This window comes from Xenia sp. Carnegie-2017, unplaced genomic scaffold (genome assembly GCF_021976095.1).
Source record: "Xenia sp. Carnegie-2017 unplaced genomic scaffold, XeniaSp_v1 HiC_scaffold_22, whole genome shotgun sequence".
Classification (NCBI taxonomy): domain Eukaryota; kingdom Metazoa; phylum Cnidaria; class Anthozoa; order Malacalcyonacea; family Xeniidae; genus Xenia; species Xenia sp. Carnegie-2017.
The window spans coordinates 16,124,748-16,147,964 of NW_025813485.1; the positions used below are offsets into that span (position 1 = coordinate 16,124,748).

Here is a 23,217-nt window from a genome sequence, read left to right on the forward strand (position 1 = left end):
CCAAATTAAGCTCGGAAACAGAAATAGCAATAACAGAGTATTATACCCTATCTCAAGTTGCATGAAAAAACACACAGTAAAAACCGTTTTCAAATTTCTATTGATATACTAGTTTTCCCATTATTTTTACTTCAGTAAGTTGTTTGTAAATGTAGCGTATTTTTTATTCATACTTAACCTAAAACACAAAAAAAATAAAACAAAAAGAACATTCGAAACTTCACTAACAAAAAACTCTTTGGATTTCAGATGAAATTCCACTTTGACAATTCAATAATGAACATCCAGATCGTAGGGTTCCCTGCAACACAAGTCATAATAATCATAAAATTGGACGAAGTATAGATGCTGGTATCAATTAATGAACGTTGATTTCTTTAATATACGTGATTTTTGCAAAATATATTAGTACATGCAGACGAAATGATCTTACAAAACAACTGTTCAAAAGACATTCGTTTAAAATATTTTAACATCACCTCATTTCAATGCAGATGGTTATTTGTGGTAAGTGAAAAAGATTATTTTATACGGCAAAATAAATATTTGGAAGACAAACCGTAAATTCTCTCCCATTTATCTTGCATGGACAGGCTATGGGATAAATACATCTTCCATTTGAAAAGATTCTTTTATTTGGACAGAAACATCCTCTACGTTTTTTTTCACGGGGACATTCACCTGACGTACAATCACCACATTTCCACTCGCAGCCATCATTTTTTAAAGTTCTTATCGTACGTGAACATATCACTGTATCATCCTACAAAAAATATTTAAAGTTTAATAAAGAACTACACATCATTAAAACATGGATTGACAACGATCGTGATAAAGGCAAACTTTGTCCAATATATAAATGAATTCCATTGGGACACAATTAATGTACTGGTCTTAGCCGACACAATGTACAAGAACCATCCTCAGACACTTTTACTGCTATATACGTCATACCTTACATTCACAAAAATTGCAATTGTCAAGATTATCCCATTTATCACCATCTTTATACCGTTTTCCTTTCATGGTACAACTTTTAACGGATTTGACGCAATATATTCTCCCTTTCTGAAAACACAAATATCTAAATTGAGAACGGTTTTAATTTGTAACATCTAATATAAAATACAAAACTTACATCACAACTACATTCAGTTAAGTTTCCTTCTTGCCATTTTTCCATATTATTACGTTGGTTGCCATTAGCATCAACACAATCATCATCTTTTGGAACCTTTTAAGAGAAACTATTTCGTCAATTGCACTTTTTCGCCTTTAACAAGCAACAACATGCTATGTGAGATGTTTTTAAAGTATATGAAAAAAACACTTGTAAAAAAAAACACACAATGTTGGTAAAATTTCATCATAGCAAGATTTTGGAGAAATTTCAAATCCACGGATGTTGTTGTATTTGAATGTTGTTAACGTTTACTTTTGCTTCAGTCAACGGTTACAAAAATAGTGATGGTAAATATAATATGTCGTTAATATGTTTTACATGCTGAATAAGATGTTTTACATATCATCAAAAGATTCTTCTTCATAATTTCGCTATGGAAAGCATGTTTCATGATAAGCTGACATTTATTATCATTTTTCAGGACTGTCCTAAACAGGACAATCAACATTTAACAATTTAGATGTAGTATGAAATATACTGCAACATTTTCTTAAATGATTTCTTCATGAGCATCATATTCTTCTTTAACTGAATAAGTCACGCCATCATCAGCGCGACAATTATTTATATTAAGTTGACACTACGTTTACACGATGCCGGTACGGTACGTATGAACGGCGTCTAAATGGTTTAAATCCGAGAGTATCAATACATCCTTATAGATGTAGATCATCCAGGTTAGTAGAGTCCTGAGAAGGACTGTTGGTGTTGATGTTGACTAACGTTTCGATGTCAAGGCTACAATGCTGACAATTTTCTTTTTTGAAAGTTTGGCTAGTGTGCAAATTTTTTCAATTTCATTTACAAAAGTTAGTTATATAAAACCGACCATTTTTAAAACCAAATTATTGCAAGTTTGATGAATCTATTTTAGCAGAATCGCATTTAAGAAACTCTAACTCGGGGCGTAGCTCTGTAAACAAGACTTACATTGTTTGTTGGACATGTTACAGGAGCTGGTGTCGACTTTGCGATATTTTGTTCAACTAGAAATAGAAGAACTTTATCATTTCATAATCCACTTGGTTCAATCACGTGGTCAATCACGTGACCAATTATATTTTCAAAACTAAGCTTCACTCGATAAACCATCCATTGGTATCCCAAAACACTTACTTATATACGTGCAATTGGGTTGACCAAAACTTATGATCACATCTTGCAACTTTCCCTGTGAAAAAATGATTAAATAAAATTAATTATAAAATAAAATACAGCTGGATACAACGATAAAACAGAACTAACCACGAATCGTTCACGGATTAAAAAAACGTATTCATCTCCACTCAAATACTGTTGTGCCAATCTCAAATCACCGTTTGGATGAAATGCATCTATGGGTCTATCTTGGTTGGCAATTCCAGTATAACGATAGTACTTTTTACCACTTGGTACTTCAATTCTACACCTTGCTAAACGTTCATCCATATACATTCGAACCTCCAAATGTACCCATTCATTCTTAGGTATATTTCGGCCAAATACACAAAACGATGATTCCGGAATGCCTCTTATTAAGAAAGATACGCCAACTTGTGGTACGTTATTATTCCAACTAAAAAATGAGAAAGAAAATATTCGATAACCTATTTCATAGTAGTAGTGTTGTGAAAAAACTTTAATTATGTAAATGTGAAAATGTTCTAAAATGCTTTTTAAAAGCAGTTAATTTGAATTATGAAACAACGAAGAGTAAATATATTAAATTCAAATGAAAATTTCTTCGAGAAAAACTAAACTCAGAAAAATTTAAGTCTCTATGTACTTGTATGTAACGGCAAAGCCCGCACGGTTAGGACGATCAGGATTTGATAAAAATACAATAGTTCCACCATTTTCGCCATCGGCTACACGAAGATTAGCCATTACAGTAAATTCTCTCAGTAAAATTGAATTTTTGACGAAAGAACTAGAAACATTTGAAGGTGCAACCAAATCAGAAGCATTTGAAGGAAAATCGTATGCGTTTTGACCGCCAAAAGGTGAGCCATTTGTAGGTTTTAAGCCTGAGAGATCAACAACATCAAACATAACAATGTTGGCAGGCGTTTCGAGCGTTTTTGCGACTTTCTGACCTATAAAAAAATACATATGTGATTTAATATTCTCTATGAAGTATTTATGACGCTAAATTTCGCCACTCAATTTTCTGATTACAATCAAACTATTAACTATGTGTTTCCAGAACTTTCCACCTTTCCACTTTCTGTACACTTTGGTTGTAACACAACACAGTTACTTCCATTGTTTTACTTCGGCGGACAATAAAGACAACGCAATGTATAATATTAAAGTAACAAAAGAAAATTGAAGATGGAAGAAAACTACAAATATCATTGGCAGTAATTATGTTTAACTCGTTGAGAGTTCATGTCAGTAAAAATAGGTACGTAAAGTGTAATGAAAATGGAGTTGTGTTGTCTTTCTATGGTTTTTCATCATTATAAAGCTGGTTTGTTAACTTTTTATAAAGCTACTGCGATAAATGCCTCCCAAATAGCGTCTTGCCTCATCTGTAGCTCTATTTTTTTGACTGACGTCACATTACTGCGTACTCGAGACCAATGCATATTGCATAGCGGTTATTATAATTCTTTAGTGTAGAATAGAACCCCAAGATAAACAACAATTATATTTTATCAGGAGCGTACGTAGATAAGTCTATGTTTGCGAGGGAAGTCAAAAGACGCAACAAACACATAAATTTACATAAAATTCAATGGATAGAAGGAAAAATTGATAACGTTACAGAAACTCATTAAAATCACGTTTTTCTATGTATACATAATTTACTTCCACGTTATGACGTGAAGAACGTATATCGACTTTAGAAATATGTTTAATATCTTCGTAACAATACATATGTTTGCCATATAGTGACTTGTTATAAACCCAACACATACCAGTAAAGAATAAAAGCACTCCAAGGAAAATATGTGACAACATCTTGAATCGGTATTTTAGACAAACCTGACCACCTTTTATTATACAACGGATGTATATGGTAAGCTATGCTAATTATATTACAAATTAATAACCACTGGACCTTACGCATTTCCTTAAATTGTCATATGACAGCACTGCAGGAAAAAAGAATCTACAAGGTGTACTTGTCTTTTGTCGAAGAAAATTAATGTTTTATGCATGGCAAACAAGACTTTTTTATTAAATAAAAAAGATGACAGGTGTAAGAGAAGAGGAAATTAGTTTTCATAGTTAAGATGAATTGAAAGCAAGATTATAAAGTCTGCGTGCGATCAAGCTTGTGTGAATTTTGAGTGATAATACACTAAACTTTTAAGATCCATCGATATAGAAAGATCTTTTTCAAGGCTTATATGATGCCACACAAGTATCGTGCCTTCTTTGTCTAGATAGAACAGACCTTAAAAGGAAAGTAAATAATGCAACATTATCATGTAGTCCAAAATAACCAATGATGTAAGTGGTTTGATTAAAACACACGAACACCACTTGGCATCCGGATGTAAGTTATGACGTTGTCTAGGGTTTGTGTAGTACGTCCAAAAGAGATGATTTCCCTTTCCACTTTTTGCACGAACATCTCAATAACACGATGTATCATATGCACATAGATGACAATGTTATTTTTTGCACACAAATGATATAAGCATTTAAATTATAAACTTGAAACAGTTACAATTAATGAAATTTATAAATGAAGATGTTATTAAAATTTTTATTTAACAAACCAACAAAACCATGCACATATTAAACCACGGCACTTAAAAATAGCAAACAAAGAAAATATTTTCTCACTATTTCCATGCGAACCTATACATTTAATTTTGATCGGTTGAAAAATCTAAATCTAGTCCAGTCCATTCGATTTTGCCATAAAGGGTTTACCTCGTATAAAAAATTTACAAAATTGACTCGAAAACTACGTGCTTTCATTAGTGCTTGTAGCAGGGTGGCAGTATATTGTACTTGAAAACCACCGAAATTATAAGACAGTGATGATCTGATGATCACAAATGTTGTTTCTTTATAAAAAGAGAAACAAAAATAGTACATTGCAAATGCTCATCAGTATCAGTTTGAATATGTAAATATTAACATCATGCATTAACAGCGTCTTTTTTGTTTTTACAAAAAGCTTTCGCCAAACATGTAAATATTTGTCGAGATATTTGGCATAAAAAACTGAAGTGTTGATAACAAGTGTTTTCTAAGATCTTTGTTTCACTACAAATTTTCGTTTTTGTTTTTTCTAAATTAATTATAATTTTTAATGAAGCTGTGCAGCCTTTGACCAAATTTTGGAAGGGGGAAATGAGTGAATTAAATTCAATGTAAATATAACTACAAAACCAAAATCTATCCCTAAACAAATTTAAACCATCAGATACACCGAGAGTTGCTCAAGATAATCGCCATGTTCGAAGACTTTACTGTCATGAAACGGTGAAAAATTAAAAATTTTTAATGCAATGACTCATGTAATAAATTGCTTTCGAAACAGCTAGTAACTTTATTTTCGTATCAGCAAACCAAGACATTTTAAAGCAACTAAATCTAGAAAAAGTTTTTAATCGTTGGACAAATCAAAAAGCCCGACATATGTTACTAAAACATGTTTCCTTGCACGTGTAAATATTGAAATGATAAATAAAATGATTCTGTTGCTGAGCTTTCACTTCATTACAAAGTAAAATTTGGTAATGTATTATTACATTTTCTCAATTTCAATAATCTAAATTTCAGAACTTGTCAGTATTCTTTGTGTAGTTTCACTGCCAAATTGAAATACTGAGGCAAAAATTCATTTAGAAAAACCGTCTAAATACTGAACTGGTAACACTCGACATCCGGATTTTCGTGTTGTGACGTCAAGGTCTTATACTAATGCTCGAATTTTAAAATAAAAGCTCACTCACTGACACTCACTGATTCACACTCATTGTGTGCGACTGCATAAAAATCACACTCTATCTAATCATTGGCAAAGTCATTTCTCCATCTATGGCAAGATTTTCTCCTAGATATTTCAAATCAAGCAATCAGTTGTGTGAAATTGCGTTCTTTGAATAATTATGAAGCTATTTTGAAGCCCCACTTAGTGAGTGTGAATGTGAGTGTCTTTCTCACAAATAATTTCACTAGCGAGAAATTTCCAAACATCTTTAGCACTAGGTCAGAAATGTATTTCGAAATCAAAATACTTGATAGCCAATCCCATTGGTATAAAACGGACTTCGACCTATATTCTAGTACCTAAATCTGCCACAAAGCTCACCATTTATTTAAAAAACACTGTTCATAAGGATTTACTGTATTATGCGTGAGTGCTACGTGTAAATAAATCCTCGGTCACAACGCTTTTGTTTAAATAGATATTACACCAAAAATTTAGAAAACGAAGTCTATAGTCTATTTGCAATGGCAAGTGTTTTCAAAGTAAAAAATGCAAAGTGTTTGGACAAATTCCAATTGATAATTTGCAACATCATTGTCTAGCTCTGACGCCAAAAAGTTGTAGTGTTTCAAGATTTGAGAATTTCCTGTTTATGGCAAAGAGGAAATAAGAAAAAGATCTTTTTTGTACAAACTGAAGTCTTTGTAAGGCAACAATTTCCCGTTTTTCCAAAGCACATGAGATAAAAGGCAGCAACTATGATCCTTTCATCATTCTGCGTGGCTTATCTGATGGCTGTATTTGAACAGGTGCGTTGTCCTTTGTTTGAACCGTTTTGCAAATATTCTTAAATGGAAATACCACAGTAAAATATTAAAGAAAGTTTGACGTAAGCAAAAACATAAGCAAGACTAAGCTCAAACCGATGCAATGAATAAAAATATAATTCCGCTTCTTTGTCTTTTTAAGTCTCACGAGAATAAGAATGTAAACTTTTCTCGCTAATGCTTATTTTTATAGTGACTGCAATTTATATAACTGTAGACAATTGGGCTTTACAATCTCAATTATTTTATAAATACCTACTTTTATTAAAACTATTTAAACTCTTTCATTTATACAACGTAAACCTTACAACGACATTTTTATAATCGTAATTTAGATATATTACCATCTCAAATCCCAGTTCCAATACCAAGATCTTCCAAACGATTGCTTAATTATCACTATCCACCTTCTTTTGGGATTGATACAGAACTTCTCTTCAGCCACATTGACAACCATGGAATGATTCCACCTTCATCCCATCTCTTTAAAATACACTGAGCATGTATCACTTTCCCAAACTTTTCATCAGCACGTCAAAAATCTCGATTTCTACAGCTAGACATACTCACTCGACAAATATCAATCTAAAACTACATGCAGACTAGTTAATCAAAAATATTTCATCCCTATCCACCTACATAATCAGAGTATATGATTGGTTCTAAGTACAAAGAAAAACAATGCATTACAAAAATGATAAATCTAAAGAGTGAGAGATATTGTGTCGTTAACCCAATTTGAAGACACATTCATATAGGTGGCGTGCAACCATTCCCCAGGGAGTGAGAGAACAATGGACTTTCGTCCTGTTTGACGACATTTGCATTTAAATCACTGTTGAAAATCAATGGTTGTAAAAAATCATCCAACATGGCTGCCACGACGTACATACACTTCAACAATCAGGCAGACCTGAGTTTTTGTTACTTTACAATCAAATCAAATTGCAAAGGCCAATTAGTTCTATTTTGTAAGTTATAGCAAACACACATAGATATGGCTTCCAAAGGTTGAATTGGTAAAACTTGAGTTAGTGACAGATGTAGACAAAAAGGTAAACATAAAGGTGAACTATTGAAAAATTATGTACACAAAAAATAAACCAAAAAGTAGGCAAAAGGATATATATGAATAAAGGTAGACACAAAATAGACAAAAAGATAGACATGAAGATTGATTTAAAGTTAGAAAAAAAGATATATAAAAAAGTAAACAAAAGATAGACAGAAAGGTATAGACACAAAGACAGACACGAAGGTAGAAGTATTTTGTCATTCTTATTCTCTGTGTAAGACTGAAACAAGATCAATAAACAAATTTTTAACAAGTTCAGTGAATATTATTATTTATCTACTGAAGCATTCAGGAATAGATGACCTTTTTAGTCATATTTATAATGCGCGTGAAAATTGCTTAAAATGATTCAAAGCTTTAAAAAAGTTTTCATTTAGTTACTATAATGTTTATAGTATAATCGTATAATTAGATTATTCCATGTATACATTGGAGGCTTAAAAAACAAGAATAGAAAAACGTCATCTTAAATAAAAGTTGACCTTCGAACGTTTTCCTAGCAATGCTACCTTGTTTAACAAAACCAAATATTATATTACATACATAATGGGCAAGAATAATGAAGGAAAATGGTGATGGGCCAGATGACTGATGAATAAAATTTTGACGTAGAATTACTTTCAAGTCATTCGACATAAGTAGCTGATTTCTAAAGTTTTTGCAGTGAAATTATTGTGAATAAAACCACATATGTCGCTAAATATTCCTAACTTTCAAGAAGAATTATACCCATCGTAGAACGTTATAATGACATTATAACGTTCTCTCAAATGAATGAAATATTAATCGATTCACAAACAATGAACTATGTCAATAAAAGTTAGTGGTCGTTCCATCTGCGTAAATATAAATAACTTATTGTTTAAACACAGTTTGTCATAAACGCGCTTTTGTTTTATGCTGATGTCTTTTAATATATCGTTAATTAAGAATCAAAAAGGTCAACCACTGTTTCATAAATATATCCAAAACGTGTCCCAGTAATTGTGGTTTTAGTCTATTATAGATAAATCAACTAAACGTCAGATTTTGTCGCTTCTTGAACAGGAATTTAGCCATCCATACGAGAGTAATATTGATCTGTAGGAAGACCGGTTAGAGTCTTTATTTGTGTCTTTTATAATGAATGAATACAGTAGAAAAGCTTCCACATTATTGTCGATACCTAGCCGTATATTTGACGTCCAGTCAAGCTTCCAATCCTGTTTGTAGATAACGTTTGGCTTTAACGAATTTCCCCAACGTTTAATTTTCTCTATCTCTTCAACAAACTTATTTCGCCTTTTGAAAATATCCACATTTTTCGTAGTAGTTGTCATATTTCCAGCCAGTTTGTTACTGAGAATACTGAGAATGAACACTGATGAAGCAATCAATAACGGGTACATATAAACAAACCATTTATCATTTGTCTGTAACGAAGACGCATCACACAAGTGTAGTGATTGATTGTAAATGTGCATAACGTTCATTTTTGTATTAAACGACGACACTTTAGTCAGTTTAGTGAAACTTTAGTGAGACTATCTTACGTATTTCCAATTCTTGTCATGCCACACTTACAATTTTGTTTGAAGAAACGATGGTATCTTGGTTGATTTATCATAACACCCAGTCAGCTGATTCGACGTGTAATTCTCGACATATAGTTCATTTAGTACGGTACGTGATCGTGTACTATCAAAGCAATCAGCTTGATGGCATTTAATAAAATCAATCACAAAAGAAACACGAAGAGCAGCACAAATCTCGCCAAGAATGACCTGGAACAATATCTTTATTTCATCGAATTCATTTGAAATCGTATAGTAGAGTAATAGTGTACAAACTAATACTTTATTTGTCATAAAAACGTTTGTACTGCTTGAGCGATAATTGTTTCCGTTTAATTCCAACACAAAATAACACGGCGTTATGTAAAATGAGATACGGAGACGAGAGGTGCACTCTATTGAGAAAATTGACAAAATCACCAAAACTCTATAACGACCAATAACTACAATGGTTTATAATCTAATAACAAGACAATCACGTCACTTTAGGCAGTTTAGAACTTGCCAACTTTATAAATGCATTTCCAAATTAAATAATCACACATACACAAAGTATCCCACACGTAGAAAAGTGCCCACTCCTTGTCATCATACATGGCAGTAGCAGTTGAGTGGCTAGTGAAAATTTTCAAGTGGAGTGAGTGAGACAACACTTTGCAAAACAAATAAAACGCACGAAGTATTTACCGATTTGCAATCCCTTTTGAGACATTGCATTACAATATAACTGCTTATTTACAAATGAAGATCCAATGATGTTTTCCAAGTTATCAACGTGTGAACTTTTCAGCATATTTCGACAATATTAAAAAATATCCTTTTTAAAAGTTGGCAATAATGAAACTGAAACAACTCTCGAAAGTTATGAATCAAAATTATAAATCAAGAATAAAAAAGCAAAATGCTTACATGGTTAAAAAAACATAAGTACGCAACATATACATGAGGATAGACTGCGCATGAAAATGATGCAGCTAAAAAGAAATTGGAACACATAGGGTCAAAATATGACACATGTTGTTCAAGCTAACAAAGTTTTCGGGAATTTCGCTTATGTGTACGCGAACACTTCGCTTTCAAATTACAAATTAAATATCCTCATAAATTATGCGTAAATTTGAGCTTAAATTAATCCAAATATGAATAATTGATGAGGTTTTAAAAACGCAAAATAATCCGATTTGGATGCTTAGCGTTTGTGCACGCTTTGGTCAAATCTCCTTGAAGTTCGAAAGCTTGAAAAACATGAGTCATATTTTAACCTTGTGTGTTCCAATTGCTTTTAGCTTTGTCATTTTCGCGCGTTTTCAATAACACATTTCAACAAATTTGATCAGTCATTGCTAGTTAATTCTGCTGGCAATCACATTCTAGCACGTGACTTAAGGTAGCCAATAGTATTTCTTCAGTCCTACAGGTCATGAACGTACGATAACTGCGAAATCTTGACTTTTTTCATTTTCCAATGGTTGGGGAAAACAAAACCAACTTACTTGCTAATTAAAAATGGGAATTTTTTTCGATTTTATTATACAAAACAAATAGATTAGATTTAACCGTTGTCTGTTCAGTGAGACACACGGGTAGGACGTCCTTTGTGATAAGAAAAAATGTTTACTCGCCTCGGCGCCTCGTGGCCACTTTGTTAGTTCTTATCGCAAATGACGTCATAACCGTGTATCTATAACTGTTTAGACAATGATATTTGATAAACACTTATTCCAAATACCAGATCACAATGATCAGAGTAAAACAACACAACAATAAGGTGAAATAAAAGCACGATAAATAGTTTTAAGCGAATTTTGATAAAGAAGATCCTTAGATCGACTCAAATTCCTATTCTTTTTGAAGCCTTTTTAGTAACATTTCCAATGTGATTTTTCCATGTAATATTTTCACCCACTATTTAATTTGAACAGTTTTGGCAGACGAAAAACGTTTGATACTTTAAGAGTTTATCGAAAGGGTTGGTTCATTATCTATTTGTAAGAACCTTTCCATTCAACTAACATATTGCTTCTCTTTGGATATTTTATTTAGATTCAGGGTTAATTTTTGTCTGCTGCTCACAGCTAGCGAAAAACCTTTTTCTTTGACTTTTCTACAATTTTATTTGCTTGCAAAACATCTTTGAAAAACAGCTTTTCAATTTTTCCTCAATTCATGGGGAGAAAGATAGATTCTTCCGCCAAATTAAGCTCGGAAACAGAAATAGCAATAACAGAGTATTATACCCTATCTCAAGTTGCATGAAAAAACACAGTAAAAACCGTTTTCATATTTCTATTGATATACTAGTTTTCCCATTATTTTTACTTCAGTAAGTTGTTTGTAAATGTAGCGTGTTTTTTTTATTCATACTTAACCCAAACACACAAAAAAATAAAACAAAGAACATTCGAAACCACTTTAACAAAAAACTCCTTGGATTTCAGATGAAATTCCATTTTGACAATTCAATAATGAACATCCAGATCGTACGGCTCCCTGCGAAAGAAGTCATAATAATCATAAAATTGGACGAAGTATAGATGCTGGTATCAATTAATGAACGTTGATTTCTTTAATATACGTGATTTTTGCAAAATATATTAGTACATGCAGACGAAATGATCTTACAAAACAACTGTTCAAAAGACATTCGTTTAAAATATTTTAACATCACCTCATTTCAATGCAGATGGTTATTTGTGGTAAGTGAAAAAGATTATTTTATACGGCAAAATAAATATTTGGAAGACAAACCGTAAATTCTCTCCCATTTATCTTGCATGGACAGGCTATGGGATAAATACATCTTCCATTTGAAAACATTCTTTTATTTGGACAGAAACATCCGTTACGCTTTGCACGAGGACATCCACCTGACGTATTATCACCACATTTCCACTCGCAGTCATTATTTTTTAAAGTTCTTATCGTACCTGAACACATCACTGTACCATCCTACAGAAAAGATTTAAAGTTTAATAAAGAACTACACATCATAAAAAACATGGATTGACAACGATCGTGATGAAGGCAAACTTTGTCCAATATATAAATGAATTCCATTGGGACACAATTAATGTACTTGTCTTAGCCGACACAATGAACAAGAACCATCCTCAGACACTTTTACTGCTATATACGTCATACCTTACATTCACAAAAATTGCAATTGTCAAGATCATCCCATTTATCACCATCTTTATGCCGTTTTCCTTTCATGGTACAACTTTGAACGGATTTGACGCAATATATTCTCCTTTCTGAAAACACAACTATCTAAATTGAGAACGGTTTCAATTTGTAACATCTAATATAAAATACAAAACTTACATCACAACTACAATCAGTTAACATTCCTTCTTGCCATTTTTCCGTATTATTACGTTGGTTGCCATTAGCATCAACACAATCATCATCTTTTGGAACCTATTAAGAGAAACTATTTCGTCAATTGCACTTTTTCGCCCTTAACAAGCAACAACATGCTATGTAAGATGTTTTTAAAGTATATGAAGAAAAAAAAACACTTGTGAAAAAAACTCACAATGTTGGTAAAAATTTCATCACAGCAAGATTTTGGAGAAATTTCAAATCCACGGATGTTGCTGTATTTGAATGTTATAAACGTTTACTTTTGTTTCAGTCAACGGTTACAAAAATAGTGATGGTAAATATAATATGTCGTCATTATGTTTTACATGCTGAATAAGATGTTTTACATATCATCAAAAGATTCTTCTTCATAATTTTGCTATGGAAAGCATGTTTCATGATAAGCTGACATTTATTATCATTTTCAGGACTGTCCTAAACAGGACAATCAACATTTAACAATTTAGATGTAGTATGAAATATACTGCAACATTTTCTTAATGATTTCTTCATGAGCATCAAATTCTTCTTTAACTGAATAAGTCCCGCCATCATCAGCGCGACAATTATTTATATTAAGTTGACACTACGTTTACACGATACCGGTACGGTACGTGTGAACGGGGTCTAAATGGTTTAAATCCGAGAGTATCAATATATGGTGTTGATGTTGACTAACGTTTCGATGTCAAGGCTACAATGCTGACAATTTTCTTTTTTGAAAGTTTGGCTAGTGTGCAAATTTTTTCAATTTCATTTACAAAAGTTAGTTATATAAAACCGACCATTTTTAAAACCAAATTATTGCAAGTTTGATGAATCTATTTTAGCGGAAACGCATTTAAGAAACTCAAACTCGGGGCGTAGCTCTGTAAACAAGACTTACATTGTTTGTTGGACATGTTACAGGAGCTGGTGTCGACTTTGCGATATTTTCTTCAACTAGAAATAGAAGAACTTTATCATTTCATAATCCACTTGGTTCAATCACGTGGTCAATCACGTGGCCAATTATATTTTCAAAACTAAACTTCACTCGATAAACCATCCATTGGTATCCCAAAACACTTACTTATATACGTGCAATTGGGTTGACCAAAACTTATGATCACATCTTGCAACTTTCCCTGTGAAAAAATGATTAAATAAAATTATCATAAAATAAAATACAGCTGAATACAACGATAAAACAGAACTAACCACGAATCGTTCACGGATGAAAAAAACGTTTTCATCTCCACTCAGATACTGTTGTGCCAATCTCAAATCACCGTTTGGATGAAATGCATCTATGGGTCTATCTTGGTTGGCAATTCCAGTATAACGATAGTACTTTTTACCACTTGGAACTTCAATTCTACACCTTGCTAAACGTTCATCCATATACATTCGAACCTCCAAATGTACCCATTCATTCTTAGGTATATTTCGGCCAAATACACAAAGCGATGATTCCTGAATGCCTCTTATGAAGAAAGATACGCCAACTTGTGGTACGTTATTATTCCAACTAAAAAATGAGAAAGAAAATATTCGATAACCTATTTCATAGTAGTAGTGTTGTGAAAAAAATTTAATTATGTAAATGTGAAAATGTTCTAAAATGCTTTTTAAAAGCAGTTAATTTGAATTGTGAAACAACGAAGAGTAAATATATTAAATTCAAATGAAAATTTCTTCGAGAAAAACTAAACTCAGAAAAATTTAAGTCTCTATGTACTTGTATGTAACGGCAAAGCCCGCACGGTTAGGACGATCAGGATTTGATAAAAATACAATAGTTCCACCATTTTCGCCATCGGCTACACGAAGATTAGCCTTTACAGTAAATTCCCTCAGTAAAATTGAATTGTTGACGAAAGAACTAGAAACATTTGAAGGTGCAACCAAATCAGAAGCATTTGAAGGAAAATCGTATGCGTTTTGACCGCCAAAAGGTGAGCCATTTGTAGGTTTTAAGCCTGAGAGATCAACAACATCAAACATAACAATGTCGGCAGGCGTTTCAAGCGTTTTTGCGACTGTCTGACCTATAAAAAAATACATATGTGATTAAATATTCTCTATGAAGTACTTATGACGCTAAATTTCGCCACTCAATTTTCTGATCACAATCAAACTATTAACTATATGTTTCCAGAAATTTCCACCTTTCCACTTTCTGTACACTTTGGTTGTAACACAACACAGTTACCTCCAATGTTTTTATACAACGCAATGTATAATATTAAAGTAACAACAGAAAATTGAAGATGGAAGAAAACTACAAATATCATTGGCAGTAATTATGTTAAACTCGTTGAGAGTTCATGTCAGTAAAAATAGGTACGTAAAGTGTAATGAAAATGGAGTTGTGTTGTCTTTCTATGGTTTTTCATCATTATAAAGCTGGTTTGTTAACTTTTTATAAAGCTACTGCGATACATGCCTCCCAAAATAGCGTCTTGCGTCATCTGTAGCTCTATTTTTTCGACTGACGTCACATTACTGCGTACTCGAGACCAATGCATATTGCATAGCGGTTATTATAATTCTTTAGTGTAGAATAGAACCCCAAGATAAACAACAATTATATTTTATCAGGAGCGTACGTAGTGAAGTCTATGTTTGCGAGGGGAGTCAAAAGACGCAACAAACACATAAATTTACATAAAATCTCAATAGATGGAAGGAAAGATTGACAACGTTACAGAAATTCAATAAAATCCCGTTTTTCTATGTATACATAATTTACTTCCACGTTATGAAGTTTTATCAGACGTTTTGATTTTTGACGAAATCTGACATCGGAGCAAGTATTCACTATTCAATCCATTTGATTGCTGCATTCTGACGGTAACCCGAGATCAGTCTGTTTATTGCTGCCATTGTTGCTCAGTCGGTTAGTTAGTCCCCAGTTCCACACCCTATACTGTGACGGCAGGGCAGCTGGCCGCACCGCAGCTCCTATTATATACTTCGATTTTAGACTGTGGTACCAATACCAAAATTACAAACTAACAATATGACAGCATTTTCGACTTTCGGCGCATTGGCAACAGCATACGCTGCTCTTGGGTTAAAAATTCTTGACCAGATAAAAGAGTTTACATAAGACAAATAAATGTTGGCTAAATAATCCTATAAAGGCGATAAACGAGCCTTCAAATCTACGTATTCTTTGTTCACTTTGTTTGTAGACATATTATTATTCTTGTACAACAACAGCAAACAAAGTTGTTGGAAATTCGGCGACATTATGATCATTAACTCTTTTCATAAAGAGAAACACGTCGCAAACCTTAAAGCGTACAATAAAATAACACAACGTAATATTCGCAGATTAAAATTGAAATGTGAAGAACGTATCTCGACTTTAGAAATATGTTTAATATCTTCGTAACAATACATATGTTTGCCATATAGTGACTTGTTATATCCAACACATACCAGTAAAGAATAAAAGCACTCCAAGGAAAATATGTGACAACATCTTGAATCGGTATTTTAGACAAAAGCTGACCACCTTTTACAACGGATGTATATGATAAACTATGCTAATTAATTACAAATTAATAACCACTGGACCTTACGCATTTCCTTAAATTGTCATATGACAGCACTGCAGGAAAAAAGAATCTACAAGGTGTACTTGTCTTTTGTCGAAGAAAATCGTGTCTTTTCTGGAGGAAAAGGAATAATTGGCAAATAATGGCTTGGCTCACATGGCTACTCTCTGACTATGGAAAATGAAAACATGATAACCAAAGTCGATGATCTATATAATTTAGGTACAGAAAGTTTGACATACTTTACCATTTATACATTTTAATACAATTGTTGATTACCACGAGTGGTCACTTGGTACTTCCTATTTCTTGTGTTTCAATTTTTAATCATATATTGTGCTTAGTCATTCATTATTTGCTTTTCGAAAAAAATTAAGGCAATTTTCAACAGTATACTAAACGTCATAACTTCACTCGGGACAGTTCTGATTTTACCTTTCCCAAAAGTTGAAATTTAAAAATAATTTGGTGCACGAATTAACTTTTTCTATCGTCAAGTGTTTTTTTAAACACGTATGAAAATGTATCTCCTCTGCGATAGTGCGATTAATCATTGAAGGAAAAGAAAGTGACAAAATGTTCAACTGCTGGATTCAAGATATATCAATGCCACTGAACGACAATCGCTGACGGCAGGACTTTATTTACGCCAACTGTCAAAATAAAACGCATTAAGGTCAGCTCAAGATTCAAGAAATTAATCTACCTTTTACAAGAGCGGTTTATTATGAAATAATATCAAATATCTTCAGTTTCGCAAATATATTTTATTTCACTTTTCATTGGTGCATCGTTCTAAAAAAATGTCTTCTTTTCGTATCAGTTCTGTCTACATACACGTATTTACATAATTATATAGAATGTTTCTGTTATTTATAAAATATGTTTAACTACCATAAAATAAACATACAATCATTCGCAGATTTTTATCCAAAAAATTATCAAACGTGGCGACTTCTTCCAAATTATTTTTATTTGAAGTGTTAGTTATCAACTTAAGCAATATATGCTCAACTTCAAAATAAACCGTTGGGAATTGGGTGTTTCGTGAAACATCGATTGGAGTAAGTCAATTGTAATCCATCCCTCAAATTGAAGTTAAAATTGATGTTTCAAAGCAACATTTAATTTTTTCACTGCTAAGTGCTGACAGCTACTGTTTGTAAATCGCCCTCATTCAGAACGCCAGCGTCTGCAGCGACTTTATACACAATGTTGCATGTTACACCAAGTATAACCGTAAATAAGCAACAGAAAATCATGTCTTTATCAAAATTAACAGTTCCCTGGATCAGTACGATAAAAAAAGTAAAATTGCCACGAAGCAAACACTTTTTTCCATACCATTAGAAGGACATCATACCGGCTTACTGTCATCGATGATACGTTTGGATCTTGTAAACTTTATTCACTTGGATTTATTGTTTTTGCACATTACGCAAGATTGTCGAAGTATTTCCAATAGGCATTTGCCTGAAAGAACTAAGAAAAGCGTGTTCTTTACAACGACAGTTTCAAGAGTTCTCCCTTTCGTATGATGCCACTTAAGAGGTAATTCCATAAAATCCAAAGGCATAATTTACAACGAGATGAAAAACGACCAGTTATAAGATGAACATCGCAATAACTAAGAGCTACTTGATGATGGCCCTTTCTGAAATATAGACTCCTCCGTCCACATTTCTGTGCCAGCTTCCTCGGCAAGAAGCATATTTAAAACATTAAGGTCATCTTCGTTAAGTTCATTTGTAATTACACAACTAGAGTCATCAGCCGCGATGCCACCTTAACGAGAGAAAATATATACATCGGTTTACGTATAAACGAAGCAAATATTTTAAAAATATTGTGGATAAGAAGATTTTTGTTTACCTTCAGAAATATTTTGACTTGATGGTTGAGGATCGTTAATCTCATCTTTATCACTATGCTGTAAATCAACCAACATTTGCTGTTGTTGTTGTTGCTGAAGTTTCAAACGCAAAAATTGTTCTTGCTGTCGTTTTAGAAGCTGTCGACGTTGCTCCTGTAGATACAAGTAATATTTTTGTAGCAAGAACTAATTAGAAACGTCATGAGCGTACAGTATAAGGTGAAATAAACGTCACATGATAATTATGACGATTTCAATGTTTGATCACAACTTATAAAGTACTTGAGCAAGTAACAAAAATCAAGTATTATCGATATCGCAAAAAAAATTATAAAGATTGAGGAGAGCTGTTCAAAAAAAAACAACAGTTTGACGAGAAGGTGATTTTACCGCCACCAAGGAGGATAGAGCGTCATACTTCACAAAATATACGAAGAAATTTAATATAGAACTTAATGGAGGAAGCCATTTACCTTATGGAGGTGTTTAAGGGCGAGTATCTTATAGGAAATACAGTAACTGGGTTTAAAAAACTATATTTCATTGAAAATAAGCAAAATTTGAATTCATTTCGTTACAATGCATGTAGTAACATTTTATAACAGTAAGATTTAACTTTGTACTAACCTCCTGCATTTCCAACAATCGTTTTTGTTGCAACAACAGTGAATCATATGTAGATGGAGTGGTTGATGATTTTTCGTTAACAGCATTTGACTCACTTCTGTCTGCATTTTGTGCTAATGACTTAGCAGGATATGTCGAACTGGATAGAAAAGACTCGAGTTCACTTGTACTAAATTGCGAGAAATAATCTTTGCCATGATTGTTTGTTGGGTTAACCGTAGAAAAAGTGCCAATATTTTGACTGTCTATAACTTTCGTGTGATTCATAGTTTCTTGTGAAGCCGCAATCTTGTATGAAGAATTAAATGTCTGCATTATCGGTGAATAAAAATGAGTAAAATGTTGTTTTGCTTTCTCAGTTGCTACAACTCCACTAAACAAATCATCTTCGATATCTTGAGCGGATGATGAACTTTGTTGAGATGGATATCTCTTGTACTCAAATGTTTTTGGAGCTGTGCTTGCATTGGGGAATGTTTGCACGAGAAAATTATCACATTTCTGAACATCACGTGATGTACGAGACAAATCGACATCTGATGCTGGGATGTGTTTTGATGTGTCCTCCAGAGCTTCGTTTGTGTCATATTGATCTAAAGGAGAAACTTCTTGAAACTTTTGTTGAAATAAAATCTGTAATTCCTTATGTTTCTCTTCGTGTTTTTGGCGTTCGGTCTCCAGACTATGTATTCGTTGTTGCAGTTGTTTTGATGACTCCAAGTCACCTATATCATGTAACGAAAACTGGGCTTGAGCGTTAACAATGATTTGCTCTTGAATTCGATTAAGTTGAGCTTTTTGATTGACAATAATTTGCTGAAGATGATTTTGTTTGTCAAGTAGCTGACTTTGAAGTATTTTTTGAGCTTTTATGTACGCCAAACTTTTTGCCGAAGAAGGCTAAGGTAAAGAAATGTATCACAGATTAATGTAAACATGGAAAGAAAATCTACAGAAAAATACATTCTAGTTTACCGTAAAAGACTCTTCCGAACTTGACAATGATTGACCTTGAGCTGTAAAATGGAAAAAGGGGGAAATGAGCGATCAACTTTAAGTCATCAGAAGAATCCTGCTTCGCTAACAATACAATGTCATGCTTACGCCAAATACAAACATTAAATACTCTGTTTATTTTTTGACGACAATATTTATACTTATATCATTGGTAGTTAATGCGAACCAAAGTCTAACCAAACAAAGCATGGCTCACCTGATACACAAGATGGTTGATTGTTACGTCCAATATTTATATGCTGATTGCTGAAGCTCTCTCTTTCATCGGAAGCAGGACTATTCAATTGAGGCTGTGGAACATTTAATGCAGAAAATAAAGGTGTAACATTGTTAGGACGAGCATATTGTTGCGTTGTTTGATTCGTGGAAGAACGTCGCTCAAATGGTAATAAGGAATTACCACTAATATCAGATCCCTCTCCATAAAACTGTAGAGAAGCGTCCGAGGGTTTCCTTAATTCTACTTGACGACATGCACTTGTTGTGCCTTCTGAAGGCACAGGAAATATGAGAGAACTGTTACTCAATGAACGCCGTACTGTCCTTCCTTTACTTTTCTCGTTGAATAGACATTGTGAAGATGACGGGGGGATATGTTGGGACGTTTGGGATAATGGATGAAAATATCCTTGGCTAGTAACAGGCAATTGAGGTCTTTCAACATTATCGTAATTAGATCGAGGGAAATTTGAAATCGTTTGATGAGACAAAGATAAAGCAGTTGCCATTGTTGGATTATGGGTAAGAGGACCAGTAGTCGTGTGATGAACTCTTGAAGTTGCTGTGAAACCTGTTGATAACGATGACGATAATGATGAATTGTGAGAGATGGAAGGAGGGACATATTGTGGTTGAGTATATTGATCGGATATTTGTGGGGATTGTGGAGGATATTGGGCAGTATAGTCTGGGAAAATCCTTCGTTGAGACGATGTTGGTGATTGGTTTGTGCCAATAGATTTTCACATTTGCTAGGTAAATGAATAGGTCCATTAGAGGATAATGGTGAACACACAAAGTTCATTTTAGTTGTGGGGCTGTAAAGTCAAGTGACGATGGAGATTTTGGTTTCGGTTTTCCATAAACACCGATGGTGAAGTTGAGACAGGGAATTTAGTATTGTTGTTCGTACCAGATGTCGAAGACACATTACTTCGTTCAACAGATCGATTCGTTATTTCCATGTTTACAGAGGAATGTGGCGGATAAGATTGAGGAGATATTTGAATACTTGGAGGAGTATGAGGAGATATTTGAATACTTGGAGGAGCATGAGGGGATATTTGAATACTTGGAGGAGCATGAGGGGATATTTGAATACTTTGAGGAGTATCAGAAGTTAATTGCGGTATCACTTTGGATGGTATTTCTAACGAATAATTTGAAAAGCTTGTTGGCATACATTGTTCATTATTATTATGCAGTGATTGACTTGATGAATTGTGATTCATTTTAGAGCTGTTCAGTCGTCCCCAGTACTTTTCTGTTTCACACGGATTATACAATACTTCACCAAAGTTGTTTATATTGCAGAAATTGTTATTCATAGCGGGTCTTTCTGATTTCCGATAGTTGATACACCCTCCTGATGAATAATTCGATGACAATAAAACATTTGCATTGTTAACATCATTATTTCCTCTCATTAATGACGTGGTTTGCTGCTCAGGGAAGAGTAAAGTACCTTGGGCTTTAGTAGTTTGAGAATTGTTATCTGTATCCAAAACACCTTGATTTATCGCGCACTTTTTTGGACTGTTGGTAAATTCGGGCCTAAAAAAATAATACAATTTCAAGTAGCCGAACATTAGCAAGTTTAGCAGAGTTATCAAACCAGAGCAAACCTGTTAATATGATCAAAATTCTCGTTAACGAGAAAATGCTATTTCACTTATACATCTAGGAGATTTTCTATGTTTACGCAGTTCATATCATCTATACGTATTTTGTTTCTTAAACAAGACTGTTGTGATGTATAATAGTTGATAATGAAGTTTCGTAAACGTCAAAAGATCACCGAGTAAGTCATAACAATGTCATGACTTCTTGAAAATGTTTAGGTTAATTTGGCTAACAGTCAACTTTCAAACGAACGTTGATCATAAACCCAGGAAATAACAGACTTTTTTAAAATGACCATACGCTACGATTACTGGCTCAAGTGTACGACCAATCTGGCTTTCTTGATTTTTACTCTTCACACAGGTTACATTGAGATAAATATGAAGGAAACAGCCAAAATGAGATGCAAATTATAAAATAAAAAACAGTCGAACATTGTCTGTGACTTGTATGAAAAACCCAAGAAAAATGAAAATAAATTGTTAAAATTGTGATTGCAGGGATAACAAATCTAGGACAAATTACAAGTGTTTATTTCATTAAAATGGATTACACCATCAAAGTCTATTTAAATTTCAAAACATCCAACTAAAACAAGGTAAGTAGGTTATTTTTTAATCCACGCATTTAACATGAACACATAAAAAGTTTATAATAATACGATAAAAACCTACGTTGAAGTTTCTGGAGAAAAAACGTCATTTTCATAGCCATTATCGCATCGCTCTATCTTCCAAGTGCTGCCACTATTTAAATCATTAACAACGTCGTCAGTGCGTCTTCCACGAACATCATATTTGGAAGGTTTCCTTGAAAAAATAAGGATGGATAAACTGTAAAATTTCCAGAATACGTAACCAGGCCGTGCGCGATCTAAAGTTATTTTTCTCAAATTTTCAAAACCAAAGTGTAAACAGAGTTGACCATGCACAAAAAGATGCCTTAAAACTCAGATCAATGAATGCAGACAGGATTGTAATTATCTCAACATTTTTTCTCAATATAAAAATCATTGGTTGTTATAATTCATTAATGAAGACTTGGGGGTAAAATGGCGCATTGTTAAATATCTGTGATTTTGTGTTTCTAAGCAAAACTTATATCAATTTTGAAGAATTTACCGGATCAGCTGATGTGTGCTGCAAATAAACTCTGGCTTGGAGTTCCAGTGATTATAAGAGATATAACTGGTTGTTTTAACAACAATCCACTGATTTCCTTTCGTAAGAAGACGATATTCCTCAGTCTCTCCTTCGCCATCCTCAAAAACTACAAACACACGTTTTACTTACAATTAAATAATGTCTATGGAAAAGTCTTAAAATTTCTCAAGCAGAAATTGAAGAGTTCTCAGGCAAGTTTTTATTATGATGGACTAAAGAAGATATTAACGCCAAGTTAGTATCACTCATATTGTAATGATATAA

The 23,217-nt window shown here is 33.2% G+C and overlaps 2 protein-coding genes and 1 long non-coding RNA gene across 9 annotated transcripts; 1 reads left to right on the forward strand and 2 right to left on the reverse strand.

Annotated features, from left to right (window-relative positions):
• Nucleotides 1-82: 82 nt before the first annotated feature.
• LOC124447570 lies at nt 83-16,425 on the reverse strand. Of its 5 annotated transcripts, none has more exons than XM_046998544.1 (9): nt 16,313-16,424; nt 14,604-14,913; nt 14,084-14,393; nt 13,956-14,010; nt 13,770-13,825; nt 12,842-12,937; nt 955-1,068; nt 560-763; nt 83-301 (listed from the first exon to the last, which is right to left on the reverse strand). In XM_046998544.1, exons 1-9 carry the CDS (start codon nt 16,353-16,355, stop codon nt 224-226), a joined length of 1,266 nt encoding a protein of 421 aa, XP_046854500.1. In that variant the 5' UTR covers nt 16,356-16,424; the 3' UTR covers nt 83-223. The 5 variants fall into 5 exon arrangements, 2 of the variants coding, with proteins under 2 accessions (XP_046854500.1, XP_046854501.1); XM_046998545.1 differs by lacking the exons at nt 12,842-12,937; nt 13,770-13,825; nt 13,956-14,010; ... (1 more) ...; nt 14,604-14,913; nt 16,313-16,424 and adding exons at nt 1,139-1,234; nt 2,114-2,169; nt 2,300-2,354; ... (1 more) ...; nt 2,949-3,258; nt 4,087-4,168; XR_006948759.1 differs by lacking the exons at nt 560-763; nt 955-1,068 and adding exons at nt 12,445-12,466; nt 12,659-12,771 and having other exon boundaries at nt 227-301; nt 16,313-16,425.
• On the forward strand, nt 4,231-17,213 carry LOC124447574. 3 transcript variants are annotated; one of them, XR_006948762.1, is made up of 3 exons: nt 4,231-4,287; nt 16,509-16,653; nt 16,973-17,213. It is a non-coding gene; the product is annotated as an uncharacterized LOC124447574 (long non-coding RNA). The 3 variants fall into 3 exon arrangements; XR_006948761.1 differs by lacking the exon at nt 4,231-4,287 and adding an exon at nt 15,184-15,208 and having other exon boundaries at nt 16,483-16,653; XR_006948760.1 differs by lacking the exon at nt 4,231-4,287 and having other exon boundaries at nt 16,359-16,653.
• LOC124447569 lies at nt 17,179-23,054 on the reverse strand. The gene is made up of 7 exons (XM_046998543.1): nt 22,912-23,054; nt 22,465-22,599; nt 20,145-21,721; nt 19,907-19,947; nt 18,932-19,831; nt 18,304-18,457; nt 17,179-18,216 (listed from the first exon to the last, which is right to left on the reverse strand). Exons 3-7 carry the CDS (start codon nt 20,674-20,676, stop codon nt 18,059-18,061), a joined length of 1,785 nt encoding a protein of 594 aa, XP_046854499.1. The 5' UTR covers nt 20,677-21,721; nt 22,465-22,599; nt 22,912-23,054; the 3' UTR covers nt 17,179-18,058.
• Nucleotides 23,055-23,217: the final 163 nt, after the last annotated feature.